We start from the raw sequence: 13,661 nt of genomic DNA on the forward strand, positions 1-13,661 counted from the left end.
TTTGTGCTTTGCCCACCGTAGACATCGAAATCACATTTTTTGTGTTACAAACCCTTAGACTTACTGCTGAGGCCAACATCCATTAGTTAACCAGTTAACCACAAAATTCACTAAAGAAAAATAGCAAGCTGATTTCAGTGGATAAAATACATAGTTTTACAAAGTTTTGTGTGAAAAACTACTGAATTGATTAGTAATGAGACGCAAGTTCTGTTCCTGAAAAATAATATTAAATAAATATTAAAGGGGTGAATGAAATTGTCAAAATGAAAATATTGACAACTACATCAAAGACACACGTGAACGTTCGAAAGCGCATCAGCATTAATACCTTTACCGAACAATAAAACAATGTTGAATCATTTTGATTTTCTGGTTTTGAGAATTTGAAAGTTCCTACATTATTAAATACATAGATGGATATAACACGAAATTTGAAACGAGAAATACATTTATATTTTCATTCGATTTCAATCGAATTCTTAAAAAAACACCAAAAAACTGGAAAACCCAAAAGCAATCCAGATCTCATTGTCCCTTTGTGTATTCATGTGCTCACAAATTTTTCAAGTAAAAACTGCGAAACAGGAAAGTTCAAGGGTTGAACAAAGGGAAGAAAAACATAGCGTAACAATGAAATTAAAGGGTAAATATCATGTTATGACCACAGATCTAAAGGTCAAGAGTGCAACGTCAAAATATTAAATTTGATCCATCCTTTTCTTTTAATCTTCAGTCATTTCATGTAGATGTGCAAAGGTACATAGTAGGCTAACTGAGACCAGTCCACTATGGGGAGTAGAACCCGTATTTTACCATTGTAAGATCGTAAACGTACCACTGTCCTTCTGGGGGTAACAATTTTGAAAATTTGAAGTGAGTACTATCAATTTAACATTTACAAGTATTTGTTAAAACACATTAAGTTCTCTGTGTGAAACGTATGAAGAATTTGTTCAAGTTCTTTTTAGACTGCAGGTCATAGACACTGATACAATAAACAGCAGGTATGACGTAGTTTTACTGTTCACGGGAATTTCGATAATTGAAATTAATCAATCTGTTTAAAGACTTATTAGCAAACCATAGAACAGTGAACTTTTGTCATGACTCGCTGGAACTCAGTATCGGGTGGTTGATTTGAAATTCCATGTGTAACAACTCTTATGTTTTGGCTGTTCCATAGTAGTGAGGCCAGGTTTTGACCAAGGTGAGTCTCTTTATAATTCTTTAAGAATAATTTGGTTACATATAATACCACGATTGTCTCTTCGATTTTGAAAGTAGGCTGAGACCTTGCTTTATATCAACAACACCTTTGGATGTGATAAGTAGATAAAAACCTTTATTTTATGACGTCAGCAACAGCAAACGTTTGACCAGTCTCACGTGATTGTTAAGTGCTACTTGGTGTTAGATTTAAATAAATGAACACATAGACTAAAGAAACAAAACTACATTACTTATACTTCAATATTAACTTTATACATTCGAATAGAATGAGCAAATATCACTTAAAATCAATCGGAAGAAAAACCCCAAGAAGCAATTGCCGTATGAATGAATAAATGTCCAGAACATCTAGTCAGGTTGAAAAAGTCTTGCTAAAAATGTTTAAACGCACTTAACGAGAAATGAACCTGTTTAACTCAATATCATAATTTTAAATTTTGATATACATATTCCTTAGAACTCTAGACGCTGTATAATATTCACGAATCATTGTTTATTTGAGGTTCAGAATTGATAAAACTAGCATTATGCTAGTCATTTATATACAATATATATAATGTACTTACGAAAGTTTTATGGGTAGCATTTCTATTATTTACCAACTCTTGCACATATCTTCAATGGTTGTTTGCTAACAACTGGATGACGGTATTTGAGCCACTTACTATTTTCTAATGCATCTTGTCTAAGATTAAATACCTTTTAAATGACGTTTAGGATAACAACTTATATATAGAAGATGACCTGACAAAACTTACCAACATTTCATAAATGGCGTCTACAATACTGTACATTTCTTCTCTCGTGATGTATCCGTCATTGTCCACATCGTAGAGCTTGAATGCCCCTATTGAGAGATTTTGAAAACAGCTTTGTTATATTAATAGCAAAGGAAGTTCAAGTCAAATAAATAAGCACAATATTGTTTTCTTTCTTTTTAAATCAGGTCTTCGTGTTGAATACAGGTATATTACTTACAACTATGAGGCCCGGCATGGCCAGGTAGGTTAAGGCGTTCGACTCGTAATCTGAGGGTCGCGAGTTCTAATCACCCTCACACCAAACATGCTCGCCCGTGGAGGCGTTATGATGATACAGTCAAGCCCAATATTCGTTGGTAAAAAGAGTAACCCAAGAGTTGGCGGTGGGTCATGATGACTAGCTGCTTTTCCTCTAGATTTACACTGCTAGATTATGGACGGCAGATAACCCTCGTGTAGCTTTGTGCGAAATTCAAAACAAACAAACTTTCAACTACTTTTTTACATTACAGTTATTTTATGGTGTTCCTGTTGAATACAGGTGTACTACTTCAAACTGTTGTTTTTAACATTACAGTTATTTTGTTGTGTTCATGTTGAATACAGGTGTACTATTTCAAACTGTTGTTTTTAACATTACAGTTATTTTGTTGTGTTCATGTTGAATACAGGTGTACTACTTCAAACTGTTGTTTTTAACATTACAGTTATTTTGTTGTGTTCATGTTGAATACAGGTGTAGTATTTCAAACTGTTGTTTTTAACATTACAGTTATTTTGTTGTGTTCATGTTGAATACAGGTGTACTACTTTAAACTGTTGTTTTTAACATTACAGTTATTTTGTTGTGTTCATGTTGAATACAGGTGTACTACTTGTTGTTTTAACATTACAGTTAAACTGTTGTTTTAACATTACAGTTATTTTGTGGAGTTCATGTTGAATACAGTTATTTTGTTGTGTTCATGTTGAATACAGGTACTTTCAAACTGTTTTTTTAACATTGTTGACAGTCATTTTGTGTTGTGTTCATGTTGAATACAGGTGTACTACTTCAAACTGTTGTTTTTAACATTACAGTTATTTTGTTGTGTTCATGTTGAATACAGGTGTACTACTTCAAACTGTTGTTTTTAACATTACAGTTATTTTGTTGTGTTCATGTTGAATACAGGTGTACTACTTTAAACTGTTGTTTTTAACATTACAGTTATTTTGTGGAGTTCATGTTGAATACAGGTGTACTACTTCAAACTGTTGTTTTAACATTACAGTTATTTTGTGGAGTTCATGTTGAATACAGGTGTACTACTTCAAACTGTTGTTTTTGACATTACAGTTATTTTGTGGAGTTCATGTTGAATACAGGTGTCCTACTTCAAACTGTTTTTTTAACATTACAGTCATTTTGTGGAGTTCATGTTGAATACATTTTAACAACGAAGTGTGGGATTGACCATTACATTATATCGCCCGCACGGCTGAAAGAGTCAGCATATATCGCGAGTCGAACGTTCTAGACCATCAGATTCGATTCAGAATGAACAGAGGTATTTTTGATATAACAAAGATTCATTAGCAAGCATAAGAATACTATGGTAATAATCATATTTTGTTTATTACCAACATATGGATTATCAAAAACTTACTTATAATAACATCAATTCTTTATTCACAACAGCAAGTTTTAATTAAGTGTGTAAATGCATAAAATACAGCTATTGAGGAATACCTTCAATGTATTTGTATCTAATACCTTTGGCTTTTCTGATCTCATTTCGTAGGATTTCTATGTGTGAGAGCACATTATGTCTAAAGAGTTCTAATACTCTCGAACTGTTGCGCATCCCATCATCGCGTGATCACAGAGGTTGCGTGGAGAAATGTAACACGGAGAGAGACGAAAATCACTTTTATGGGCAGTTTGAAAATAACAAGATGAAACGATATATGAAAATAGTAACTTAGTAGTTGTATAGATAAAACAACTTTCCTCCCACTTCCAACTTAACGATTTTTTATATTATGGAAACGAAAAACAGTCTATATTTATTAATCTTATGCAAGTCGCTGCACATAGTTTTGTACTAATTTCATTAAAAGTTTCAGAAACGATTTTTACAACTAAATTTTCCTTTTCATTCGTGTGTTTTATGTTTCACCTTTTTCGAAAAATCCACTTTAAAACGCTTGGTAATTATTTATTTATTTCTTCGTTACCTCATAACGTTGTTTCCGTTGATTATTTTTGTTTTGATTATAGTTAAGCACAAAACTACACAATAAGCTATGTGTCCTCTGCCCACCACGAATATCGAAACCCGGATTCTAACGTTGTCAGTCTGTAAGCATACCGCTTTGCCACTAGGAGGCATTTAATTCCTGTTATGTAGCTCAATATCATAATGTTCATTTCGGTTATGGCAAACCGTTAAGAAGAATTTCATAGAGTTCCTATTGGAGACCATTTAAAACAGTGGTAAACATACTATAAATGTTTGAATCACTTGTCTGTTGTTAACTGCACAACTAAACAACGAGCAGTCTCTGCTCTGCTTACCGCAGGTATCGAAACTCAATATTAGCATCATAAAGACTCACTGTTATCGCTGAGCCATTGAGAGTTAGGGCGGTTGAATTATTCGCACTGTGCCCAGCTCGGGCATCTATTCCCGAGAAATTAGATTATAGAACCTGAAACTATTTGAAACTAAGACGTCAAAACTTTATGTTCAGTTACGTGTTAAAGAAAACAAACACCCTTGTTTCAATTATATTTGTTTAATTGTTAGCACAAAGGTACATAATAGCCTACCTGTGCTCTGCCTAACGTGAGAAACTGAACCCCATATTTAAGCATTGTTAGTCCTTGTAATTACAGCTGACCCATTGGTAGGTCCCTCGCTAGTACAGTGGTAAGTCTATGGATTTACAACGCTAAAATGAGAGGTTCGATTCCTCTCGGTGGACTCAGCAGATAGCCCGATGTAGCTTTGTTATAAGAAAACACACATACATCCATTGATGGACATTTTATTTAGGTAAAATATCTTTTTATTTTGTTGACAACTTTCTATAAAAATCTTGATAAATTAATTGACATCTAACGTCCAGTAAAGCTGATGAAGTGCTGGGAAAAATAATCTTAATTGTCTCTCTTTTCTTCATCTCATGTTAGTATATTTTGTTTGTTTGAATTTCGCACAAAGCTACACGAGGGCTATCTGCGCTAGCCGTCCCTAATTTAGCAGTGTAAGACTATAGGGAAGGCAACTAGTCTTCACTACCCATTGCCAACTCTTGGGCTACTCTTTTACCAACGAATAGTGGGATTGACCGTCACATTATAACGCCCCCACGGCTCAAAGGGCGAGCATGTTTGGTATGACGGGGATTCGAGCCCACAATCCTCAGAGTACGAGTCAAGCGCCTTAACCACCTGACCATGGCAGGTCTAGTACAATACAATCGAAGAATGAATTTCATCCCAAGTTTCAAGTGTGCAAGTTACAAGTTTCTAGTAATTATTACGATAAAATATCCACATTAATCACATTTGTATTTATATGTCTTTCAGATATTGATAATCACAGCAATATTATTATTAAACAATGTTTTATTTATTATATTCCCTGTTATTACAGGTAACTCATAACATGTTAAATGAATCACGAACTTTTTATCTCTGCTGTCTGACACGACATTCCAACCAACGTAGCACATGTAGTGTGGTTTACACATTATTGTACGCAATATTACTTTCACTCGCAAGTCGTTGTTCATAATTTAACCTCATGTAATACCAAAATGGAGCTTGTATTTTTCCGGATATCTTTGAGTCCCGCACTCACTAAAACAAATCTTGCTTTATTTTCGACTTAACAGCCATTAATGGAATCGCTTGCTCTGCGTATTAACAACTGGACGTAGCTACTCTGTTTGAGGTAGATTGGACATAAGCTCGCACTAATAGTAATTGAAAAAGCAGTTATTCTCTCACGGTTGTTAGAAGTGCTAACAAATAAAGTTTCTCTTTATGATATCATAAAGAGATTAAAATGTTTCTCTAACTGTTGGTTAATGATATCTCATTAACCGGTACTGTAGATATAAAATGGCTTTTTAAGTTTCTTATAAATTAAAATAATGAATACATATTTATCGCTAAGCTGATTTCATATAGGACAAAGATTATTCCTTTTATGAATTGTTATTGATTCCTGCCAGGCAGCTTTGAATGTAACTTACTAAAAAAATATGTTGTTAAACATAAACCTTGAATAGCGATTTAATCAGTTTTAATGTACAACGAATTCTAAATTCTTAAAATCTTACGTGCATCTAATTATGATGAATAATTCTTTAATATACCGAGAAAACTTCTATTTATTAAAACTATGTAATACGATAACAGTGGCTATTCTTTTACTCTAGTTTTTACACTAAACATACCTCATTTTCAATCACAGTGAAAGCATTGTTATTCGGCATCTTCGGATTCGAAAACCTCTTGTAACAGGAAATTTCAATATTTCCAAATACAAGTATTCATTACAAATTAGTGGCGCTGCTGTGACTTTGTTTACATTATTTCCCGCTAACAAGTTACAGCTGTTAACTGGCTGTACTGGGATTGAAATTTAAAATACCCTCCGTATAAATGTTTTTACACAGTTTAACCTGAGGTTTTTAACAAAACCAACTAAATATAGAATCGAAGCCAGTTATCACGTATGACAAGTAGTATTATGCCATCGTGTAGCATACTCGTTGCAACCTTTCATTAAGCCAAAAAACAGGTAAGATGATTCTAAATAGAAAAGTAAATATGCAAGCTAGACGCCTTGGATAAAATCCCTTTTAACGATATGAAATTTGTAACGTTTGTTCTAGATATTTGCGGACAGACAGAGGAAAGTATATTTTGTATATGGATACTTTATTATCTTAATATTAAGAAGTCACTCACACACTAGCTTTTCGTCAAGATTACCCCTTGATGTCACTGAAAGCGCCTTGATAAATTCTTCAAACTCTATCGAGCCATCCTAAATTGAGAAAGAATCTGAGGTGATTAGGAAATACTCATAAAACAAACTACATATAGCTAATATTTATTTTTCGGTTTATTATAGCTTCAATAAAATAACGTCAATAAGATTTGATGCTTCACTCTTAAACTATGCGAACTGTGACCATTTTACCACTTAACTGAAGATCTAATGATACCTCTTTTAAGTGCAAGACAACAATGGTATGCACAGAAAGACAGAAATTTCGAACGAAAAACAGCAGCCTGTTTATATATATAAATGAAGAAAAAGTGTATTCGCATCGTTTACTATATATGCGATTCAGAAAATATTACCATAAAGTGAAATATGCATTAATTTTTCATACAATTAGAAACAACAGTTTACAATGCATATACGTGTATATTTAATTAATAATATATAATTTTTATTCCTACGTATACATAAAACGCTTGTTTGTTCGATATATTCAATGAGAATTTCGCGTCGTCTATTAGCTTTTATTCAATAGCAAATAAAAGTATGCTATTTACTCCTGATGAATTCCAATTTCTGAAACCGCTGGTTACGTTATTCAAATGAAATCCAAGATACATATACCAGTTTAACATCTCGAATAGCGACTCTAAGTCTAAAACACACACATTTTAGGGTGATAAATTATCCTGGTAATTTTATTTATTCGGATTTATTGGACTTCCACTTCTGTCGAATTTATTTCGTTTTGAAACATCAAATACTCCTTCATCTGACCTTTCAGAGATCCAAGATTTAAAAAAAAATTATTCTGATCTATAATAAAAAAAGAAAATTTCCTATAATATTAAAAATGAAATCAATAACAAATACGTTATTCTTTTCGTCCGATAGTTATTCTCGACAATGACAATGTTTCAGGTCTTATGCATCATTGAATTGTTTGCTGTAAATTACTATGCACTTGTTGTCTGACGCTAACACATTCATTTTAACAAACTTCTGCAAATGATAGCGAAGTTAGTACCAGACCGTATTTCTTTACAGACTCTCCACCGTTCGCGCATATCGTCTTACTATCTCATAGTAGAAAAAATTTACAAAAGTCCACTGGGCGAACATCGTAGTAATAAAAAAATAACATGTGTGACCGAAGGGCGTTGCTGTGATCCCAGTTTCTTAAGTCATTTTTTTTCCCATGAAAACGGTCATTTATTTCGTCGTGTAACTAGAAACTTGTGAATTTTTTATTTTTGAGCTTTCATCTACATTTAATAATTTGTTGTTTCCTTTACAGATTTCTTTATTATATCGTTAAAGGCAATAGAAAACACGCTAAGGTTCGTTACAATGGCTTTTTACTTTGTTCTGCAGTTCTTTTGTGTAACCATAGCCTTTATTTTACATATGAATGCATTATTCGTAAGTAAATGGAGGTGTGGCTTAAAAGTTTATCGAGTTCCTAAACGCTGTTTTATTTTGTCATATGGCCACTTGCTACTTTTTACTTAGCTCAGTGGCGGCGCCAAGGAAGGGCTTGAGCCACTCCAAAATGAGCCAAGCACACCATAAGCCCCCCCCCCCCACAAATATTGTTACCTACATATATTCATAAAATATGGAAAACACAATCGTCGTTGTTGCTTAATAATTAACATCAAAGAGACAGATCTGTAGATCTCAACGTCTTCATTAAGACGGAAGTACGTGTCATGCGTCCCATAGCAACATACTGAATGCACTGAAACTCATGCGCTGTATTGCCGCTCCCTGTGTAATGCCATTCTATCTTGAGCTTTGACGAAGATTAGACAACCACGTTGATTTCAAGTTACAACAGAACAGGCGTATTGTTTTGAAGTAATATTAACTATAAACACAACGTGATGAGATAGTAAGCCTGATAGTGACCTTACTTTTCCTTAGAGTGTATTAACTTCACATGGGATAATTCGTTTCTGCTATGTAAACTATGTCTTTATGTTATGTTTCTTTTTATTTGTAGCTTTACTCTTAATGGTATATTAAATGTTCAATCTAAGCTAATCTTGATTTTCTTTATTATTATGTATTACCTTGGGTGGAATTTAGGTGAGCTTCCTCTTTTACATATACACATATTTTCATAAACAGATTATTTCTAATTTGTAATAATGAATTATTAATCAGAGTGAGTTTCTAATGAAAACTGCATTGAAAACGCAGTTCAAAATAGCACACCTTTCTAAAATATACCTTGGTATTTACATTATTATAATTTACCATCTATACTTCATATTGATGGTATTTTGGGAAGCCCCTCCACAGTTTACCTCAGCCCCCCAACGAAAATATCCTGGCGCCGCCACTGGCTTAGCCAATAGAATTTATATTGAGAGGACAACAATGGGAAAGACGCCTGATACATGTTCATGACGTCTTGAAGATTTTGCTCGCATGTTTCAGTCTACTACTGACAACTTTATCAGTTGATACGTGTGGCAGGTTTGAACTTCATGTTTATGTTAATTTTTGGTCTGGTCACATGTTTATAAGGGATGAATTTAAATGGAAATTTCAATGATTTCAGCACTTATAAATTGGTCCCAATGCATGACTAAACGAGGAATTTACAGAGTCTTAGACACTGTGTGAAACTATCGATGATCCATGGTCTACATTGTCAGGACTGCTGAAATATTGCCTGCTGTGACTTAAGCTAAAATGAATTTTATGTGGACGATCTGAATATTGTGCCACTAAAGTGTGCTTTGATAGAAGTTTCAATGTTTATTTATGCAAACCATTATAGTTCTGGATGGAGATTCAAGTTGGAATTGAACATATAATATTTGTGTATCATAGTCACGTGCTGATATTTCCTCTATGTATAGAAAGAACTATTTACAGTTTTAGTATTTTCAAATACTTTTGACACTATCTGTATAGCAGGAAGTTCTATACGAAAGTGAATCATGGTTCACCAAACTGGCCCATAAAAACTCTGTAGGAGACGATTCTACTTTGAATCACATCACGAGATCACAGCTCTGTTGTATAACGTTAACTTGATCTGTAACATGTAAACTGAGAAGGATTGTTACTCAAACAGAAAGTGTGTGCTTTCATTAAATTTCTGATCTTCGACATTAAAGAGTAGTGAAAGCCACCGAAAAAGTAGTGAAATCTAAACACGTAAATGTAATAATCTTGCAAGTGGGTAGACTTTATAAATAACTTTTTAGAAATTCCGAGGATGAACAATTGAAGGATCTAGTCCTACTTTAAATGCACTTGTAATGAAACTCAACTACACACATCGAGATTCATGAAAATTGTGGCACTGGAACAAACAGCTATAAGTGTCTTAAAGTGTGTTGTACCAACTCCTTAAATCATCAAACGATGGTTCAGAACTTTTCATGCAACCAGTGGCCACCAGAGCGCTTAGTAGGAGATACCTCATACTTTGAATAATGCAAGGACTATGGGATACCATGGTGCTTTTTGCCTTGTTTTTTTTTCTGAACACATTGGCATCATGATGTAGTGCAATGGTGCCAGCAGTGTGCTATGCAATAGTTTAACTAGTATTTTGTGGAAGCAACTTGAAGAATAGTTGTAACTTGTGTTAGTTTTCTAGACAGAGGTTATTCTTGATTATATTGTCTATGACGTGTTGATGGTTTTTGCAACTGTATTTTGTGTTCATGGATTCTCAGTTCACATTTTACCATGGTTAGGATAAGACTTGTACCTCTCTCCTTGTATGTTTCTGGTCCCAAAGTTGATTAAAATTTCTTTATTTTCTAATTTAATCAAGTACGAGGAATATTCCTGTTTTAAAATTTTAAAATCTCAGAGCTAAACACATCTTTATAAACTGAATTAATGAATTTTTTGCAGTTAAAGGAGCTGTTACAGTTTTTTGTGTCATCACAATATCTACACAGTGTCAAACAATGTCAAGGTGCTATTGTTGTTGTAACACGGCGACTTTCTATTGGTTATATTTGTTATTTGATTGGCTAAGTTGTGTATTCAAGTTGTGTTAACATAAAGTACTTGGTTCGTGATTTAGGCTGACATTATAACCATAACACGAGTTAAGACACAGTTTGCCAACACTACAGTGTTACACTTTGTTGCTACACATGCACATACGTTGTGTACGTGTGAAGTGCTGTTTTCAACAACTGGTATTACATAAGAATTCTTTTACGTGTTATATGACATGCACGAATCAAATACACATGAAACAAAAGTGTCAGGGAAGAAATACTTCAGGATAAAGTAATAAGAGACAAGATACTTGTGAAAATGGATACCTACGGCTAGGAGCTAGAACCTGATATTTGTACTCTAGCCTCCTTGGTTACATTTACTTGTATAGGAATCATTTCTTTAAGTTTCTCCTTCCACCCCTTTGAAAATTGACCCTATTTTAGCCAAACAATAAGGATTGTTATCCTGTATGTTAATAGGTAGCCATGCTCCTCAATTCGTCAAGTGAGAAATATTGTAGTGGACTGGTCAAGAGTATATTCTGTATAAAACTTTTTTGAAATTGGTTGTTCACAGGTTAGTAGAATATATTTTCAATTGCAGTATGCGTGTGTGCATGTATTCCTGTAGAAGTGTAATTTAACCAGAAAATAGTTTTAACACTTCATCTCTAAAATAAGCTTTTAGAATAAACTGTAATTGTATTAGGACGTTACAATTCTCAAACCTTAATAATTAGCTAAATATATTTATCAGTTAACCAGTTAGAGAAAGATTTTTAAACCTGGTTTTTGATGTATTAGGTACATTTCTCAATCTTTTTCACAACTTCTTCTACAACTGAACTTGAAAGAAGGCTCCATGAAGTGTGTGTCGTCTGTTCCACTCTTTTGCTGTGTTTTTTGTGGAAAGGGACTACTTCGTCAACAAATGTAAAGGAATGTTATTTGAGAACAGACTTCAGTGTTTGAAGAGAAACCTACTATTAAGTATCTTCTATTCACAGAAATTATCAATGCTCAAGATCTGTTAGAAACCACCAGTGAACTGATGCTGAAGACCCACGGACGTACCAATGTTATAGAGCTTAGTCAGAATAGCCAAAGTCAGCATTTCTGGCAGCCCCTTTAGATGTAATATAAAGAAATAAAAATATACTTTTAATTGTCAAGGTTTGCAATATAAGAATAGTATTTGTATACACCTTTGGCCGACTGCTTAATCCTTAACTCAAGAAAGCTTTCATGGATGTAAAATTTGACAAGACTGGAAAGAAGTCCTGGAAATAATTTTCAGGTGCAGTAAACAGTTCGGATACTGAACCATCGGCTTCTGCTCCAGCACCATATATCTCTTCACCAAAGAACCAACCATCATGCCGCCCAAAAATTAAAAACTGTTAACTTTAATCAGTGATGACGAGAACCTTACGATGACTGAAGAAGGTCAAAACGTTGTTCGTTCCTCTACATAAAAAAATTTCTCAATCCAAACCAGCCGTTTTTACATATATACTGTTAGCTTTAAGTTCCAGTACCTTTGAAAATCACTAGATTCAAGCACATGAAATATTGTTAGAACAAACCCACATAAGTAAGTATTTTGTTTTATAAGCTTCACATCACTGTAGGATAAAAAGCTTTAACTAAGTGTAGTGTTGAACAAGTTGTAAATTCACTTTAGAAACACCTAAACTGGCTTTTAGAGTTACAAGGGATCTTTTGTACTCCCATGGACTTGTCAGCTTGTCTCACAGTTGTTGGCCATATCAACATAATAGCTTACTGTTAATTTTTAACTGATAGACTAATTGAAAGAAAGCTAGTTAACAACATACACTGCCAACTTTTGGGTTATTTTCATCTGAATGAATAGTGGGGATCTAACAATTCTTCATAAAATGCAAAGTGTTTTTTCGCAGCTACATGATATGAACCAAGAATATTCGGATTCCTAATTTGAGAATTCTACTAAGCTTTCAGTCACCATAGGTTCTTGTTTTGTTGGTATATAAAAACAGATAAAAGTTAAATGTAAGAGTTCATAAAGAATCGTTTCTTTAATTATTACAAAACATGTAGCCCTAATAGCACAAATATTCCTTATTGAGACCACTATAAACATTGCTTATAAAGTACGTAAAAATGGAGGCGAACGTCTATCTATTAAGGTAGCACTGGGTTCAAGGCGTAAAGATACCGTGAATGCATGTAAATATCTCACCGTTGCATGAGAAGCATCGTTTTACGAACATCAAAATAAAGACGCTTTTTCTGAAACTCGTATTCTATTATAAATTCATACATACACATGCGCGTCATGAAAAGGGCGTCTTCTTTTTAAACCGCGTCAAAGCAAGTTAATATTTAAACAAGACTATTTTCAATTATCTCAGCATTTCTTGAAATGCTTTTTTAGAATTGGCAATCAGGAATATCGAGCCTCAAAGGACAATTAGAATATTCAATAATTCAATTCCTTATTTCTGTACCTATAGAAGGCCTAGAAAAATAAACTACACTAGTTTCCAACATCTATCTTAAAATATTAATCAAAAAATAAAAAGATAGAAACCTTTAAATTATGTAATTTTCGTTGATTCTAACCGTTTGCTTGATTGTGATTTTAATAATAATAAGTTACTTTCTGTTGACGCTACTTCCCTAAGTCGTAA

At 33.6% G+C, this 13,661-nt stretch overlaps 1 protein-coding gene across 1 annotated transcript in view; it reads right to left on the minus strand.

Annotated features, from left to right (window-relative positions):
- The window catches only part of LOC143227373 (frequenin-1-like), an 81,045-nt gene that overhangs the window by 5,847 nt on the left and 61,537 nt on the right, over positions 1-13,661 (minus strand). Inside the window, exons 5-6 of the mRNA XM_076458830.1 lie at positions 6,964-7,042; positions 1,992-2,080 (exon numbers count right to left, since the gene is read on the minus strand). Of these exons, the coding sequence (XP_076314945.1) occupies positions 1,992-2,080; positions 6,964-7,042 (168 nt within the window). The remainder of the gene's footprint in view (positions 1-1,991; positions 2,081-6,963; positions 7,043-13,661) is intronic.

This window comes from Tachypleus tridentatus, chromosome 1 (assembly GCF_004210375.1).
Source record: "Tachypleus tridentatus isolate NWPU-2018 chromosome 1, ASM421037v1, whole genome shotgun sequence".
NCBI classification, from domain to species: domain Eukaryota; kingdom Metazoa; phylum Arthropoda; class Merostomata; order Xiphosura; family Limulidae; genus Tachypleus; species Tachypleus tridentatus.